General features: G+C 29.9%; 1 protein-coding gene across 1 annotated transcript; it reads right to left on the bottom strand.

Moving 5' to 3' along the window:
• Positions 1-5483: 5483 nt before the first annotated feature.
• LOC139896658 (aspartic proteinase PCS1-like) lies at positions 5484-6992 on the bottom strand. Its single transcript, XM_071879304.1, has one exon. The coding sequence runs from the start codon at positions 6909-6911 to the stop codon at positions 5643-5645; it is 1269 nt and encodes a 422-aa protein (XP_071735405.1). The 5' UTR covers positions 6912-6992; the 3' UTR covers positions 5484-5642.
• Positions 6993-19992: the final 13000 nt, after the last annotated feature.

Below are 19992 nucleotides of genomic sequence, written 5' to 3' on the forward strand. Positions count from 1 at the left end.
TTTTTGCCTTTTAAAAAATATTTTATAATTTATAAATAAGCATGTGTCTGATGGAACTAATTGTTTAAACTAGTTGTTGAACCCTCGCTTCGTGCCGGGAGTTCGGTATTCAATGTATTTTATTGCGTTTAGTTGGTAATATTATTTCGTGGGTAAAGAATGATGTCGTTGAAGCGCAACTAGTGTCGAACTAAAAGGTATAACCCGTGAAAGATTTTAATATTATTTTAACTTAACAATATATGTCCATCTCCGCGTTTAGCTATGTAATTATCGACTTTTAAAAATTTAACGCATAATCAACGTGTATGAAAAGTACCCCAAATATTTAGCATTTTTTAAAAAGCGTCCGTTTTGCGTATAGTTAGTGACATTGTGTTCCTAAAATTATTTCGAGTTTAACGATGGTGTCGAAAAAATTTAACTCGTTGGAGCGAGAAGATATGACCCGTTGAATATTTGGGTGGAGTTTATTTAATATTTTTTATGAAAATGGTTATTTGACACTTTACCCCTCTGATTGGGGGGTCAATTTGAATATTTGAAAAAAGTGTGGGGGTCTTTGTTGGTGTAGTAAAATTTAATTAGAATTAAAAAAAAAATGAAATGATGAAAATGCCCCTAGTTACTATTCACCATTTTTGTCTAGCAGATATTAACTAGTGTTCGAGCCCTCACTTTGCGGCAGGGGTTCGGTTTTCAATGTATTTTATTGCGTTTAGTTTGTAAAATCATTTTGTGGTTAACGATGATGTCGTTGAAGCGCAACTCGAGTCGAACTAAAAGGTATAACCCGTGAAAGATTTAAATGTTATTTTAAATTAACAATATATGTACATCTCCGCATTTCGCTATGTAATTGCCGACTTTTAAAAATTTAACGGAGAATTAACGTGTATGAAAAGTACTCCAAATATTTAGCGCTTTTTAAAAAGTGTCCGTTTTGCGTATAGCTAGTGACATTGTGTTCCTAAAATTATTTTGAGTTTAACGATGGTGGCGGAAAAATTTAACTCGTTGCGAGCGCGAAGATATGACCCGTTGAATATTTGGGTGAAGTTTGTTTAAGATTTTTTATGAAAATGAGTATTTGACAATTTATCCCCTGTTTGGGGGTAGGTTTGATTTTTTGGATAAAGTGTGGGGGTTTTGTTGTGCAATTTGAAAAAAAAAAGTGAAAAGTCAAAAGTAACCCTAGGTACTATTCATTTTTCCTATGTCTTTTAGATATAGTAGTAAAGTAATAATAATAATAATAATAATAATAATAATAATAATAATAATAATAATATTAATAATATAATAATGATAGTTATTAGATAGGAAAAATTATGTGATCGATTTATAGTGTTTGAGAAGGTTAATGGTTAAATTATAAAATGTGAATAGTCTGAGGTAAGTTCATAAAAGCTATAAAATTAATTATTATAAAGAGTGTGTTTGAATTATAAAAAATAAAAGTTTGAAGTAGATTTGTGAAGAGCGTAAAATTGACTATTCATTTTCCCTATCTCTTTTAGATATATAGATTAATTAATATGTTAATATTGTTGATATCAGGCAGTTGTTATACTTGCTCAACTTTATTGGTGATTAGATAGGACTCTAGATGCAGTTTGTTTGTTTATGCTTACTTCTTCACATCTTGACTCAACCCGGGTCTCGACCCAACCCGTTCGATCCATTTTAATTCTGACCATATCCACTCATGATCCATTTCGACTCAAACTCATCTGATTTTTGATCCAACCTGACTCATCTCGACATGTTTGCATGGTATAGGTATATAATTTGACTGTAAATGTTAAGAAAAGTTTTAAACTTATAATACAATGCAAATAAAAAAAAGACAGGCGAATAGATCAATAGAAGTTTAGTTTTCTTCAAAATACTAACATTTCTACAAAACTTGTTCTAATCAAAATTAATTGTGCTTTTTTTGCATGTGTATGCTGTATTGTATAAAGAACATTGTATACGTTGTGTAATATATTATTAATTAATATATTATCTAATAGACAAAAAATAGTGAATAGTAACTAGGGGTATTTTCGTTATTTCACATTTTCTATTTTTAAATTTTACCTAAATTTCATCACACCAACAATGCCCCTACACTTTTTTTAAAAATTCAAAACGACCCCCCAAATAGGGGGGTAAACTGCCAAATAACTATTTTCAAAATTTTAAATAAACTCTACCCAAATATTCAACGGGTCATATCTTCTCGCTCGCAACGAGTTAAATTTTTCCGACACTACCGTTAAACTCGAAATAATTTTAGGAACACAATGTCACTAATTATACGCAAAACGGACATTTTTTAAAAAACGTTAAATATTTGAGGTACTTTTCATACATGTTGATTTTGCGTTAAATTTTTAAAAGTCGAAAATTTCATAGCGAAACGCGGAGATACACATATATTGTTAATTTAAAATAACATTTAAATCTTTCATGAGTTATACCTTTTAGTTCGACTCGAGTTGCGCTTCAACGACATCATCGTTAGCCACGAAATAATTTTACAAACTAAACGCAATAAAATACACTGAAAATCGAACTCTCGGTGCGAAGCGAGAGTTCGAAAACTAGTTATTAACCTTTAGTTAAATCACTCACCACCACTTGTTGAATCGATTAAAGATGTATATGTGGCATGCTATATCGACATTGACATTTTTAACGTTTTATGTCCACTTAATTATTAGTTGTTGTGCCAAGTGTTCATTAGTCGTTACAAATAATTTTTTTATATGTAAAACAAAGGATGTAATAGAAAAGGTTGTGTATAAAATGGATGACATCCAAGCAAATAATAATAATAATAATAATAATAATAATAATAAGGATTTGGTAACGATATCAGTAAAGGAATAGGGGTCTTTAATACTTGGAATCAAACCGTCCAACCGAAAATCAAATCGTAAAAAGTTGAATTTGATTTTCGGTTTGTTTGATTTCTAATCTGAATTCAATTTTTGACTTGGTTTTCAATTCTAGTTTTTTTTTTTTTTTTTTTTTTTTTTTTTTTTTTTTTTTTGGTTAAGCCCAAAATCAAATTCAATATCGAATTTGATTAACAGTATATTAAATTATTAATTTATATAGATCGAAAATTAGATTAAATCCCAAAATTGAAAAATCAAAGTCAATTTTATGTTTATTTTATTTAGATTATTATGATTTTTTTAGTTTTCGATTTTCACCGAATTGAATCGAATTCAAATTTGATTTTCAGTTCGGTTTTTCATTTTGGTCCCAAAAATTTCAAAACTGAGAAAATCGAATCGAAAACTGAACCAATGAATATCTCTACTAAGGAATGTCGTTAACACGCTTTAACAGTCGTATATCGTGATTTCTTATTAGTTTTGTAATGTTGGTATTAATTTACAATTACTTAAAACGTGTTAGACTATCGTTAACAAAATTTTAATAATAATAATAAATAATAATAATAATATAATGTATCTCACCTGAGAAAATGACACATTTGATACCACAAACCAAAAGATAGTCGACACGAGGAAGCTATGTTTCATTCGACATGACTTCTTGTTCACGAGACAACCCCACTTCATTTGTTTTTCAACTTTCTTCTTTTACGTTCTTTTATTCATATCAATTCGATCACCAAAAGCAAATCTTCAATTTCTCGTGACAAAACCTAAACTAGCTAGTCGACACGTGTTTGATTGTATATTTTTAATCTTAAAAAAAATACCGTATTTTAACAATTATTACATATGTGTTGTTAGATTTTCGCAAAAGCTAAACTGAATTTTAAACACAAAAAATTAGACTATGCACCTTTAATCACTATCCTCTTTTCAAGTTGGTCCTGAGTCTTTAAAACATCCTTTAAGAGTACAACTATCTTCCAGTAACGGAAGTAACTAGGTGAGGTCCACTCCACATGTTGAGTTTTACAAACAATAATTAAGTTTGCTCGAATTCGCATTTTGACCCGTTATCTATTTCATTTTTTCATTTATCGTCAGAAAGCCCCTTTTTCCTGAATAGTATAGTATTAAACTATGCCAAGCAGAAGAAGAAAAAACAAATTTTGGTATATATAGAAAATCTCATCATGTACCAACGGAGCGAAAGACGACATGGATAGATATTTCAGATTATGTTGCAGCTCAGTGGAGTCGAATTTCTAACCTCTCGCAAAGAGATGCAGACCACTACCAGTTGAGCTACAATTAAATGTTGTAAAATGTATTTGTAGTATATGCTTTGTAGTATAAATATAAATATAAATATAAATATATAAATAGGGGCACGATCCATGGATAAGCTTAAAAGGAGTACAAACGGGATAAGCAAAAATAAAAATTTTTTTTTTTGAAATTTTTTTTACATTCACAAATCTGCATTAAAATGCACCTCTAATCAATTTTTTTCATAAAAAAAAAGTTCAAAATCTTTCAAAAATCGATGATGAATGGTAAAATTAACCATTCATCGGGTTAATTTATCATTATCTTATTTACGATGAATGATAAAATTAATCAATGCTAAAAAAACCAGATGAATGGTTAAATTAACCATTCATCTGTTTTTTTATCATTCATCATAAACAGATGAATTGTTAAATTAACCATTCATCTGTTTTTTTATCATTCATCATAAACAGATGAATTGTTGAAAATTTTTTAGCATTGATTAATTTTATCATTAATCGCGAACAAAAAGAATGATGAATTAACCAGATGAATGGTTAATTTTATCATTCATCATCGATGTTTACCATTCATCATCGATTTTCGAACGATTTTGTTAAAAAACTTTTTAAATTTTTTTCGTTTTCTTCTATTTGCATATTAAAGGATCGTTTTTTTTTAAAAAAAAAATTTTGAAATTTTACTTATCCAGTTTGTGCCTCATTTATGCTTATCCATAGATTGGTCCAGTATATAAATATAGATATGCATAATAACACATTTATGATAATTATATGAATATAAATTGATCATAATCACATCATCCATGTATACCAAAAAAATACTACACAACAAATATTCGATCATCTCTCATTACATAGTATTTTTTTTTAGCTTTTGTTTCAACTCGTTTTACGAATTTATTAATTTCAGAACGACTAATTACTTTGCGAGTACCGAAAAGGAAATAAACTTGAGACCCATTGAGTATTTTACTCCTATTGGGAGGCCATGATACGCGCTAACTACTTAGCCACCACCCCTTGGGTTAAGGTCATGATCTTATCTCACTAAATACCTAATTTGTTACAAGAAAAAATTTAAAATAACATAATTTTAAGATGTTTGCTTCACTTTGCTCTTTGTATAGCGTGAACCATCATAAGAGACGGTTAATAAGTTTCCATCTGTAAAGTAGATAGGTTCATAAATCTATACTAATATGTATCTATAAATCTATAATGATAATGTTTGTACAATTGTACTCAATAGCGATAGTCACTACTCACTAGCCGTTCATAGAGTATTAAAAAAGCAAAAGTAGCACTTAATTACTTGTGTGTTTATACAAAAAGTACATGAAACAATGCACACACTGGATTGTATATATTTGTATATGGTAATGGTATTTAAGACACCCTATAAAGACTTGGTACGTATACGTATTTACCACATTTTCACCAACCATACTTACACTGATTTACTACAATCTGCTGCACCAAACCCTATTCTTCGTTTTACTAAATCAAATTCTACCCATTGATTTTGTTGATGAAAATTTCCAATTATATTACTTGGAACACCAAGTCTTTCTGACCGTCCGATCCCCAAGCAGCTGATCCCACGGTCCACGTCATCTAATATCCTTTCTTTACCAATCACAACTTCCACACCCTTTTCAAACTCAAATACCATGTTCCCTATCAACCGTCCGATCTCAACTGAGTTTCCATCGAAGCACAAATCCAACGACTCACGATAAACGTACCCTTTTTTTATTCTCGACCCGGCAGTTTTCACAATCTCTTCACGAATTTTGTTATACGCCTCGTTCACTAAATACGTATACTCGGTGCCCGAGTCAATCATTGTTTGCCCGGACCCACTTGCATCCGGTCTAAACACGGTTCGTGGTATGGCTAACCTTTTTGCACCAATCCTGATCCCTTCCAAGCCAACCGTGTAAGCATACGGGTCAAAATTCGGTGAGTGTTGGCTTTTTGGAAAAGTCAAAATGTCAACGTATTTAAACGTCCCTGAACTTGGATTTTGACCGAGGTAAAAAGCTCCACTCGGTTTTACTTTTACCCTTGCGTTATTTTGACGCGTGGGTGTACAATAAGAAAATTTAGATATTCTAGCTTGTGAAGCAAAGGACAACCGTCCTAAATTCATTCCCAAAATACCCTCAGCCTCATCGGATACAGCTGCGCATCCGAGAGCGACAGGAGGGGTACTTTGGGAACGAGAAAATGTAACTTTTTCTCGTACTAAATTCCCCTCAGCCAAAGTACCATCCGCGTAAAAATAAGAGTAGTGACATAACCAATTTTGGTCGCAATTAGTTGGGAGAGTAAAATCGGGTACTCGTGGTTTACAAATAGGGTGGTTACAAGGAAGTATAGAAAAAGAAGATGATCGAGAAGGATCAAACGACGTCGTAGGTGTTTTGTTGTGACATTGAATCCATGAAAGTTGGCTACCAGTGTCAAGAACCATTTGTTGCGTTTGAGGTGGGGTCCCTATTGGTAACGAGACAACTAGAGCCATTGAATACTTGAAAGATAACTTATGATTAGAGCCCAATGATGATGGTTGTACTAAAGTAGACCGAATTTTGGATCGATGAGAAGGTGGAATGTAAGTAAGTGAGAATGAAAGTGAATTGTTCTGTGTAGAACAAGAAACAGAGTTGAAGAACATGAAAAAGAAGATGATGAGGGAACAAGATTGAACCATGGTTGATTATTGTGACAGTATGTTTGTGTTACTTCAAGTGTTGATGGTTGATTTATTTATTATGAAATGAAAATTGGTTGGTTTGTTTGAAAGAGAATGAATGAAGGAGGAGGTTTATATACAACTAAACATTTGAAAGTGAAGAGGGGACAGGAGATGGAAAAGAACAATACAAAGCCGAAAGAAGAAACCAAAACGCGTTTTTAATTCATTTATTTTCATGAAATATTTTTTTATTTTTTTATTAATTAAGTTATAATCTATAATCTATATCTATCTATAATTACTTACAAATCAATATCAAAATATTTTGTAAGAAAAAATTACGCTGTTGGTACATGTGGTTTGTTTACATTATCTTGACAACACATAAACTTTTTATTTTGCATAGTTGATACCTATGCTTTGATTAACTTTCGTGATTAATACTTGAACTAACTTCCCTTAAGTTTTGATGGTTAACCCCTCACATGTGCCACACATGTTAGGGCATATTCGTCCATTTAATTGAAAAAAAAAAGTTTAGGTACATACATACACAAATTCATTTCACACACTAAAAAAAAATAAAATTGAAAAACAACTCATCATCATCGATTAACAAAAAACGTCTACATCCATTGCTATCCTTTCAAGTAAATAGAAATATCAATATTTAAACGCCCCGTCCTAATCCATCCGGACGAAGTCCACATCGATTATAAACGATTCATAATAGTTGATTACATCGCGAGGTACTTGACCTCTATATGATACATTTTACAAACATTGCATTCATTTTTGAAAAGACAAACTTTCATTTCATTGAAAGTTGACGACATGCATACCATTTCATAATACATCCAACTATAATTGACTTAATAATAATCTTGATGAACTCAACGACTCGAATGCAACGTCTTTTGAAATATGTCATGAATGACTCCAAGTAATATCTCTAAAATGAGCAAATGCACAGTGGAAGATTTCTTTCGTACCTGAGAATAAACATGCTTTAAAGTGTCAACCAAAATGTTGGTGAGTTCATTAGTTTATCATAACAATCATTTCCATTATTTTAATAGACCACAAGATTTCATACTTCCATTTCTCATAATCATACGTCCCATGCATAGAGACAAAAATATCATTCATATGGATTGAACACCTGGTAACCGACATTCACAATATGTATATAAGAATATCCCCATCATTCCGGGATCCTCCTTCGGACATGATATAAATTTCGAAGTACTAAAGCATCCGGTACTTTGGATGGGGCTTGTTGGGCCCGATAGATCTATCTTTAGAGTTCGCATCAATTAGGGTGTCTGTTCCCTAATTCTTAGATTACCAGACTAAAAAGGGGCATATTCGGTTTAATAATTCAACCATAGAATGTAGTTTCGATCACTTGTGTCTATTTCGTAAAGCATTTATAAAAGCAGCGCATGTATTCTCAGCCCAAAAATATAAAGAGTAAAAGGGAGCAAATGAAACTCACCTAATGTATTTTGTAGTAAAAATACATATGACTATATTGAACAATGCAGGGTTGGTCTTGGATTCACGAACCTATATCATTCATTTATATATCAAAACGTATACTTGTAATTTAACAATTATACATATTATTATTAATGAGATAGTTTTTATATTAATAACTTATATATTTCATTACATAATTAAATATATCTGTTTTATATGTAAACATATTAATATAGTTAAGTTATATATTAAATATATTTTTATATGAAGAATCGTTTGTTTGTGAAATTTATAATTATGATAATACTAATATTAGTATTAATAATGATTCATATAATAATAATGATAAAAGTAATAATAATAATGTAAATAAAAATAATGATATTAATAATGATAATGATACTGAGTTGAATTATATTATAATAGCTATGGTAACAATAATTATAATAGTTTTAATAATTCCTCTAACTTAAAATCTTAATCATTTTCTTAATAATATTTATATTCAAAATTTCTATATTTGTAATCTTAACTGTATTATTAAAACCTTTATATTCATAGTCATAATAATCATAATTTTCGTGTTTATTTTATAAACTAATGACTATAGTTTTCTTATAACATTAGTTTGTAGTTATAATTTTTACATGTACTCATATAATCATATCCCATTTCATAACTTATATCATAGCATCTTTTATTATACGTTTGCATTATTAACATGTTTAATCTTCTTGAAGTCAAAATAATAATACTAGCAATAATAATACGATAATAATAATACTAATGATAATATTATTAGTATTGATAATACTAATAGTTTTTAACGTTAATACTAGTATTAATAATAATAATAATAATGATAACATCATAATTTATGTTAATAATAATAGTAATTAATACTAACAATAACAACAATAATAATAATTAATAATAATAATAATAATGATAACAATAAATAAATAAAAAATAAGAGTGTATACCCTTTTGAAACCTTTTTCTAAAAATAAATGCACTGAGCCGGGCTCGAACCCACGATCTCCCGCTCACCCAAGATCACCTCAAACCATTCGACTGCCTTGCTTTTTCTGAGAATTGCTCACCCCATTTTATTATAACCCATAATTATTTCAGTTCTTCTTCATCTTCTTCATTATTTATAATAAGTCGATCAAGGATTATCTACTCAAAACAATTAACTATATTATCGGTTTTAATACTTAAAAAAGATTAAGAATCAACTAATGAGTATTTAAAGTAATTAAAGGGATTGAAAAAAAAAATATGAAGACAAGCACTGCTACCGTCGCTGTTTAAAGGAGAAGAAAAAAAAATTTGTTTTCGAATTTGAGCATGTAATGGTTCATGATTATAACATCAAATATTTTGTAAATCGTTCATATAAACTATTGGAATCTTCAATTGCAGTTGACTCGCAACAACAACAACCTCGAATTTCTTCAAGAACGATTTGGTTGACTTTTTAAAAGTAAACTTTGACTCCAAAATTTGGATTCGTTGTTAGGAATTGGAAGCTGCTATTTTACATATAGTTTAAACAAAAGATTCCTAACAAGACCACATTTATACATTTTGAGATTAAAATCGAATTTGAGCAATTGCTTTTTCATATTTCTTGAGTATGAACTCAAAATAAAATTTCAAATTCTAGATCGTTTCAGATAAAAGTTATAACATGAATTAGGTAGTAAAATGTTCCTATAAACTTTCTGGATCCTTAATTTTATCAGAAACATTAAAAAAATTATGAATTTTAATGAAGAACAAACATTTGACTTTTAAAGTTAGAAGTTTGACTTTGAAATTCGAATTCAAGAGACAAAATTGGAACTTGAAAACTTACAGATAGTTTGATTAGATCGTTCCTAACAACACTGCATTATTAGATTTTGATAATTCATTTGAAATCGATTTATGGATAATTTGAACCAAGAGCAGAGAGTGTCGACTCTCTTTTTCTTTATATTTATCTTTTTTTTTTAAATCAATCACAATCTGCACAAGTATCTAATACAGAACTAATTTTTGTTTGATAATGTTAATGAGATAGACATGTAAAAGATTACCGACAGAAACAAATTTGAAAAACAGTTGATGGGAGATTAAAGAAAGATCGTACAAGTTTTTCTTGATTTTTATAATTTATATAATTAAATTAATATTAATATTTAATAAATATATACAATTAATAATAATAATGATAATAATAATAGTTATAGTTATATTAATAATAATGATACTAAAAATCATAAGAATAATAATAATCATGTTATTAATGTTATTAATAATATATTGTATTATTTTCTATTAAGAATAACTATAAGAGTAATAATGATATTAATAATAATAATAATATTGATAACACTTATGTCTATAAACAAAAATAATAATACTAATAAGTATAAAATGATACTAACACCAATATTTATGAGAATAATAATACTTTGTATTATTTTCATAATACTAATAATAATAATCATAATCATAATAATGATAATATCCATGATACTTAATAATATTAATAATAATAACTATTAATGATAATGTTCTTAGTAATATTAATAATAACATTGATAATGTTATTAATAAGATATTAATACGATTATTAACAATAATAGAATACTAATAATATTAATAATAATAATGAATGTAATAATGATATAACAACTTATATTATATTTCGTAATTAAATTTAATATATTAATTTTACATATTATTAATTATATCTATATACAATAACATATAATATAATCCAATATATATATATATATATATATATATATATATATATATATATATATATATATATATATATATATATATATATCATAATAATTATTTATAGAATTTATACACATTTATATAGAGTTTTATTTAAATAGTCAATTTATTATCTTGTATATTATTTTACATACTTAGTCTTACTGATCTATTGTATTTTTTTATATAATTATTCTAAATCATTATATATACTTTTGTTATATATATATATATATATATATATATATATATATATATATATATATATATATATATATATATATATATATACATACTGGTATACATATTGATTTACACTCAATTGTTCGTGAATCGTCGGGAATAGTCAGAGGTTAAGGATAACATGAATACAGTTCAAAAATTTTGAGACTCGATTTAACAAACTTTGCTTATCGTATCGAAATCAAATAAGATCCAGGTTTAAATTTGGTCGGAAATTCCCGGGTCATCACAGTACCTACCCGTTAAAGAAATTTCGTCCCGAAATTTGAGTGAGGTCGTCATGGCTAAAAATAAATATGTTTTTCTTGACGAATATGAGCTGATAAATAGAGTTTTCATCATTACAGAATAATACAGATAAAATAATTCGATTATTCAAATAGCACGAATGAAATTATCATGAGAGAGGTCCCAACGGGCATCGTCCACCTTCGCCCAAAAACTTGCCCAAATTTTTAGCCGTTAGTAAAATAAAAAAAATTCCAACGGCTATCCCAACGGTCACTTTTACACTATAAAAACACCAACCATATACTTCATTTTATACACTCAAACATATATTTCTTTTATATTTCCACCTTTCTCAAAATCAACATCAAACACTCCCAAACTGCAAAATGTTAACACTTCCCCCAATGATTGTTTCATTCGATGTTCATTACGGAGGTGATTTCTGTAATCAAATGAAGGAATATAAGTAGGGCGACAGTATTTCGTTTGAAGATATCGACATTCGTGATGTTGGTTTACAAGACTTGCTATCCTTTCTGAAGAAAAAAGTTCCGTGTGAATTCACGTCTGTGTTCTTTTATAAAGCCGATTATGATGCGGATTGTAGGGCAAGTTTTCTGTGTACCGATGATCAATGGTACTTTATAAAAGATACCATTGAAGATCGCGGTAAACGCATTTCTTTGTATGCGGTTCTTGAAGATGAAGAGACGTTGGGTTATCGTTACCTCGATGAATCAGCTGAAGCAGTAGTTGAGGCATCAAGAGAAATACCGATGTCTCCAGAGTACCTCACGGATGGTGAAATGACTGGTGAACACTACTTTGCAGATGACAATTGACGACGATGAGTAGTTTGATTGTAATCTTTTAATTTTTAATTGTCGTGATGTTTTAATTTTTTTTATTATTGTAATTTCAGTGTTGTTGTCGAGTTTTATATCTTCCTTTATGTTTCGGAGCTCTTCGTCTTTTTAATCTCCTCTCGATCTCTAGTAAAACGAGTAATGGTCTAGAATTTGTAAGTATGGAGTTTCGAATGAATTTAATGTTATAATCAAGAAAGAATGTAATAGCACGATTTGATTCGTCAAATTACCAGAATCATTGAGAATAGAGCTATCAAGAATATACTTTCTTGATATGTTCAGAAATTAATTAAAATGAAAGAGTTATGTAACATGATACATGATGGTGGTATGATCCACTGTGAACCATCATGTCCCATTAGAACTCAGCATGACTTACTGTAATATAATCACGTTGATCAAGTGTCATTATATTATACTAACTCATGCATCAGTTCCCAACATTACTTCAATAACATTCATATTTTAAGCTCGAAAGTTTACAGAATATAGAAACTAACAGTTTCTATATGATGTAACACTGATAGCACGAAGAGATAAATGATTTCAGATAATATTAGTTATAAAAATATATTCAGAAATATCGAGGATATTTATAATGAAAGATACGATAATATCTTTGAATATCTAAGATCAGAGGATGATGGAGACTATTGTTCGCAAGGGTTTAGAGTAATGAGCAAAATATTCGCTAAAGACTTCAGCAGATATTGAATCATTTAGATTCTTTGAAGTTAAACTTATTCTTTGTGATTTGTCCACGGCTTCTTTCATAGTTTCGCATAATCCGCTTTTCGGTACTAAATTTTCTATTGAATGTTTCCAATATAATGATACACAGAAAGCACGAGGAGGTATATAATTTCGAACGAGAATATTTATGAAAATATCCTCAGAAATATCGAAGATATTGATGATGATATTTTGGAATTTCTAAGTTCGTTGGTTGATGGAGAAAGATTTTCCGCAAGATTTTAACATGACTTCGGAGCAAGATATTCTCTAAAGATTTCAACGGATCCAGAATTACCTGAATCCTTTGAATATAGGGTTTGGTCCTTGTATTTGTCCTTGGTCTCCTTCATGGGTAGCTCAATCTGTTTTTCAATACCCAATTTTCTATCGAGCGTTCCTAACACTCCTTTCTTTATCATCAAACTTTTGGTTGTTTAGACCATCTACCATTTTTATGTTTCCTCTGCATTTAATGCTATGATATCTGAATCATCGGTTATTAATCCGAGGTGGTTTCAGGAAAATTGTGTTTTTAGATGATTAAACGCTGATGGTAATATGGTGTAATATAAAAGGTTCTCCGGTAACAATAAAAGAACACACATATATATCAAGGTATTAATAAGGTTATTTTGAACGAAAAGTCGAGGTTGCCTTGTTGAAGCTGTGACAAAATTGGCCAATTTGGAAAGAGTTTGAAAAATATTTTCGGTAATAACAATGCCAAAGGAGCTAGCACATATACGTGTTAAACATTTATACAGGTTTCGAGAATTTTTTAGGTGCATAACTATATGCGTAAATCTTTTCTTCCGTAGATGAAGTGCGGTTGATTCATTCTCTCGATTGAGGTGTTTTCAAGAAATTATGAAAGGTTTGAACGCTGATTGTAATCGTCAAGATACAAATGAAGTTTAAGATGAAATCAAGTGGCAACTTGAAGAATTATTTAGTTTCATATGTTATAGTCAATATTTTAATTCATTTTAATTGTCCAATGTTGGTAGTCCACAGTTGATAGTCCACAGTTAGCAATTCAATAATTCATACATAGTTTAATATATAATATTCGAATTAATTAATACGTATCGTGACCCGTATTCGTCTCAGACTCGATCACAACTCAAAGTATATATATTATTATAGAATCAACCTCAACCCTGTATAGAGAACTCGATCATTACTACATATAGAGTGTCTATGGTGATTTCAAATAATATATATAGATGCGTCGATATGATATGTCAAAACCTTGTATACGTGTCCCGATATTTAAAGTGCGTAAAAATAAATAACAGAAATTAAATGACGATAATTAAAGTGCGTAAAGTAAATACCAAAAATTAAATGACGATAAATAAAATTGCGAGAATGTAAATTGCGATAAATAAACTGCGATAAATAAAATGTAATCAGTTAGCTAGGAACAGTTAGCTGGAAACCGTTAGCGTGGATTCTTAACAAAATTTCTCATAGTTAATTTGTTTGTTTCTAACAAATTTTATTTTGTCCAATGTTTTCTTCATTATGCCACTTGTTGGATTCCGATAGATCAAAATCAAAACATGATATTGAATAAAAATGGTTATTCTGCAGTGAACGGATACGTATATCGGTGGTTGTAAGTAGGATAGTAAATGACTTTTGAATCATATTCGAAGAATGTACATTGTAACTTATTAATGTGAAATCTAAATATTCCTCGGGTATTACCTACCCGTTAAAATATTTTCACCATTAACAATTTGTACGAAAGAATTTTTAATTACAATCTTTATGAAAATATATATATACATATATATTTTCTTCAGATATAATCATGGATTTAATGAGTTAATGTGATATTAATCTCATTTGATTTATTGTTAGAACAAGAATATATAATCTCTAAAATATTAAGGATTATATAATTGCCATGTCGAACGAAGATAAATAATGTAGAATGATTCGTAGAACGATGATTATACTCGAGGTACAGAATGAGATATTGGGCATGTGATGTTGAAACTTATGTTGTTGGTAGTACTGTTGATGCCGATGATGTTGCTGAAGCTGGTACGTTTTGCACCATATTTTTCCAAGACTATAACTCGGGCGCGAAGTTCGCTGACTTCTTGTATTACTCAAGGATGATTGTCAGTCGGAACGAATAGATGCATAAGGTTTAGAATTTTAGACAGAATATAATCATGGTGAGATATTCTTGAAATGAGGGTGAAAATGGTATTTCGGTGTGGTTCGTCGGTAAACGCTTCAGGTTCATTGTCAAGAGGTGAATTCGGTTGGTGGAAGGGATTGCCTTCTGCGCGTTTCCATTAATTAAGTCGACTACGAACCCATCAGATGAATTGATAATGGCTGATTGGTTGATTCATGCCGATGACGCTGTTTTCGGAGCTTAGGTGAACATCTATGTCGGAATAGCTGTCGGAATAACTATCGGAATAGCTATCGGAATCCGAGGAACTCGAACTGGTTGTAGTATTCATTTCGTACGATCAGATGAAGGATTTTCGATAAGAAATAGATTATAGGATGTAGATTAGTACCCTGCAATACATAATTTACATATGCATATATAGTACTAAAATCTCATAAGTTACGGAGGAATCTACGGAAGCTGTCAGGTAAAGATAACAATAACATATATGCTAAGATATGAATTAGCAGATACGCTAAGATATGAATTAGTAGATACGCTAAGATATGAATTTTGTCTATACACTGTTCATGTAGTCAATGCAATAAGATGTGTCTAGACTAAGAATAATAAGCAGGTAATTTACTAAGGATGATAATCAAATGATTTCTGACAAAAATGATATGCAAAACTTTTGACATGCAGACACGGTCGAAGTCCAGACTCACTAATACATCCTAATGACTTATCAGTTAGACACACTAATGCAGACCCGGTTCACTAAGACCACCGCTCTGATACCAACTGTAACACCCCGTCCTAATCCATCCGAACGAAGTCCACATCGATTATAAACGATTCATAATAGTTGATTACATCGCGAGGTACTTGACCTCTATATGATACATTTTACAAACATTGCATTAGTTTTTGAAAAGACAAACTTTCATTTCATTGAAAGTTGACGACATGCATACCATTTCATAATACATCCAACTATAATTGACTTAATAATAATCTTGATGAACTCAACGAATCGAATGCAACATCTTTTGAAATATGTCATGAATGACTCCAAGTAATATCTCTAAAATGAGCAAATGCACAGCGGAAGATTTCTTTCGTACCTGAGAATAAACATGCTTTAAAGTGTCAACCAAAAGGTTGGTGAGTTCATTAGTTTATCATAACAATCATTTCCATTATTTTAATAGACCACAAGATTTCATACTTCCATTTCTCATAATCATACGTCCCATGCATAGAGACAAATATATCATTCATATGAATTGAACACCTGGTAACCGACATTTGAAAGGACCCGTCCTAAACCATCTGGACGAAGTCACCAACAACTGGTTCCATTGCGATGATCGACTCCAAATACTGTCTTTAAAATGAGCAAATGCACAGCGGAAAGTTTCTTTCATACCTGAGAATAAACATGCTTTCAAGTGTCAACTAAAAGGTTGGTGAGTTCATTAGTTTATCATAAATAATTATTTCATAATTTTAATAGACCACAAGATTTCATATTTCCATTTCTCATAAACATACGTCTCATGCATAGAGACAAAAATATCATTCGTATGGATTGAACACCTGGTAACCGACATTCACAATATGCATATAAGAATATCCCCATCATTCCGGGATCCTCCTTCGGACATGATATAAATTTCGAAGTACTAAAGCATCCGGTACTTTGGATGGGGCTTGTTGGGCCCGATAGATCTATCTTTAGAGTTCGCGTCAATTAGGGTGTCTGTTCCCTAATTCTTAGATTACCAGACTAAAAAGGGGCATATTCGGTTTAATAATCCTGCCATAGAATGTAGTTTTGATTACTTGTGTCTATTTCGTAAAACAGTTATAAAAACAGCGCATGTATTCTCAGTCCAAAAAAATATATATTGCAAAAGTATTTAAAAAAAGAGTAATGAAACTCACCTAATGTATTTTGTAGTAAAAAATACATATAATGACATTGAACAAGTGTAAGGTTGACCTCGGATTCACGAACCTTGAGGAAAGGCTCAAAAAGAATGTCACCTCCAGGGCTCGAACCCATGACCTCCCGCTCACACCACAACACCTCAAACCAATCGGCTACTTCAGTTTTTCTGTTTAATACACTAAACTAAACCTATATAACACGTAACAAGCTCTATCTATTTCAGCCCATTGCTATCATCCTGCGGCCCACATAAATCTCCAATTCAATAAGCCCGAGAGAAATTAAATTAGCAGGCCGATAGAAAAAAAAAATAGTGTCGGTCAGTTTTTCTTCCAGCTGGATTCCACGATTAACAACCCTACATTCTCATCAACTAATATCATGACATAATATAGTGGTAGGGTATACTGGAAAAAAAAAATAAAAAAAAACAGCAGCGAATTCTGCAGCCTTTCTCATCCACTCTTATTTTCATATTATATTCAAATTCAAATGTGGATATTGTATTTGGGGGTTGTCGGCCAAAAGAGAGAACACTTCATAGTAGTTCCACTCATTATCCTCTCATCACCATGTTATTTTATTCGAGAGAAGAAAAAAAAAATATAGCTGTAGTTGTCGACAATATTGGATGGGATGGTGATGAAATTCGAATCAGAAGAATTAGAAGAAAGAAGCACAAAATATAATTAGTGAAGATTGTGATGGTTTAACTTGGTTAGAGAAAAAAATACAGAAGGAATTATAGAGAGAGAGTTGATGAGAGAGATATAGCGGTGAGGGTGTGATTCGAATGTGCTGCAATGAAACTGAGAAAAAATTAAAAGCTCGATATGGGTTTATCATGGGAAAGACGTGACAAGGTTTGGGTCGTGTTTGATGGCTGGGGTGTCGATCCAAATATCAGTGGAGGTTTTGTTAAGAGGCCGATGGTGGTGATAGTTTGTGGGGTTTTGGGTGTTCACGACAGAAAAACAAAAAAAATATATATATAAATAAAGCTGCAACCCTAGCAACCGAATAGGGTGGAGATGGTGAGGTGAATCGAACAAGAAGGTGATTGTCATGGTGTTTGTACAATGGTTATTAAAGAAGAAGACTTGGAATTAAAATGGTTGATTTGTGGTGATGATGGCTTGGGTGATAATCGTGGGTAAATGCAAACCGGAACAGAAATATAGAAACAGATACAGTAAAGATATTGGTGATTTGATATTAGTTTATAATTATCTTCTTGTGATACTCTGAGTAATTCGTTTGTTATACCTCAAAAATTGAGTCGACAGGTTTAACTCATCCAGTACACAAATAAATAAAAAAATAAAAGTGAAAGTGATTGCAAACAGATTCTTGGATATATCTGATATGGAAATCGTCCTTGTGCAGATTCTAAAGACAAAACTGAAAATCATTTACAGATTGACAAGGATATAAAACAGATTACATACTTATTTATTTTTATTTATATATATACTGTATTTATATTTATTTATTTATTTATTTATTTGTATACATGTATCTATATCTATATCTGTAGCATGTAAATCTGGTTTTCTTTTTTTATATCTATAATATAATCATAATTTTGATATTATATTATTACTATTTAAATACAATAATTATTCATAATATTAATAATAATATTAATACCTCTTTTAATAATATATTAATAACAATAATTTTTAACAAGTATATAATAATATTAGCAATAATAATATCATTAATGATATTAATAATAATGAAAATAAATAAGATGTTTATTAATGATGATCATAATATTAGTAATAATAATATAACAGTTTATGTATATTATATTTCATATCAATATATTGAAAATAATAATATAATTAATATTGATTTCAATATTAATATTAGTTTTAATATTAATAATATTAATGAATGTACTAAAATTTTTAGTATAACACTTCTATTTCTAACTTGTAATTACACCTTATATACATTAACATTATATATTATTAATTATGAAATAATTAATATTTATATATATATTTTATATTTATACAATTTAACAATATACATAACTACATTTTAGTATACACGATGCAAGTTATTTATATATATAGTACTAACAATTTACATTCCGACGTATTGTATATATTCAACTTCATTCATTACAAGGTTTCATCTATATCATAAACGTTTTCAATTAATAAGTATACATTATATATACATACCAATATACACATAATTGTTCGTGAATAGTCAGGCATGGTCAAATGGTAATTGATTACATGAATATAAATTTCAAAGTTTTCGAGACTCGACATTACAGTCTTTGCTTATCGTGTCGGAAACATATAAAGATTAAAGTTTAAATTTGGTCGGAAATTCCCGGGTCATCACAGTACCTACCCGTTAAAGAAATTTCGTCCCGAAATTTGAGTGAGGTCGTCATGGCTAACAATAAACATGTTTCCCAGACGAGTATGAGCTGATAACTAGAGTTTTATCATTATTGAATAATACAGATAAAATAATTCGATTATTCGAAGAGCACGAATGAAGCTATCACAAAAGATTGAAATGAGGAAAATAAGATTCGCCTTAGCTTTTGACGTGGTCAGGGTTGAATTTTTGAAAGTAAGATACATCTTAACTTTTGATGTAGTCACGATTGAATTTAGAAAACAGGATGCG

This window comes from Rutidosis leptorrhynchoides, chromosome 3, assembly GCF_046630445.1.
Source record: "Rutidosis leptorrhynchoides isolate AG116_Rl617_1_P2 chromosome 3, CSIRO_AGI_Rlap_v1, whole genome shotgun sequence".
In the NCBI taxonomy this organism is placed as follows: domain Eukaryota; kingdom Viridiplantae; phylum Streptophyta; class Magnoliopsida; order Asterales; family Asteraceae; genus Rutidosis; species Rutidosis leptorrhynchoides.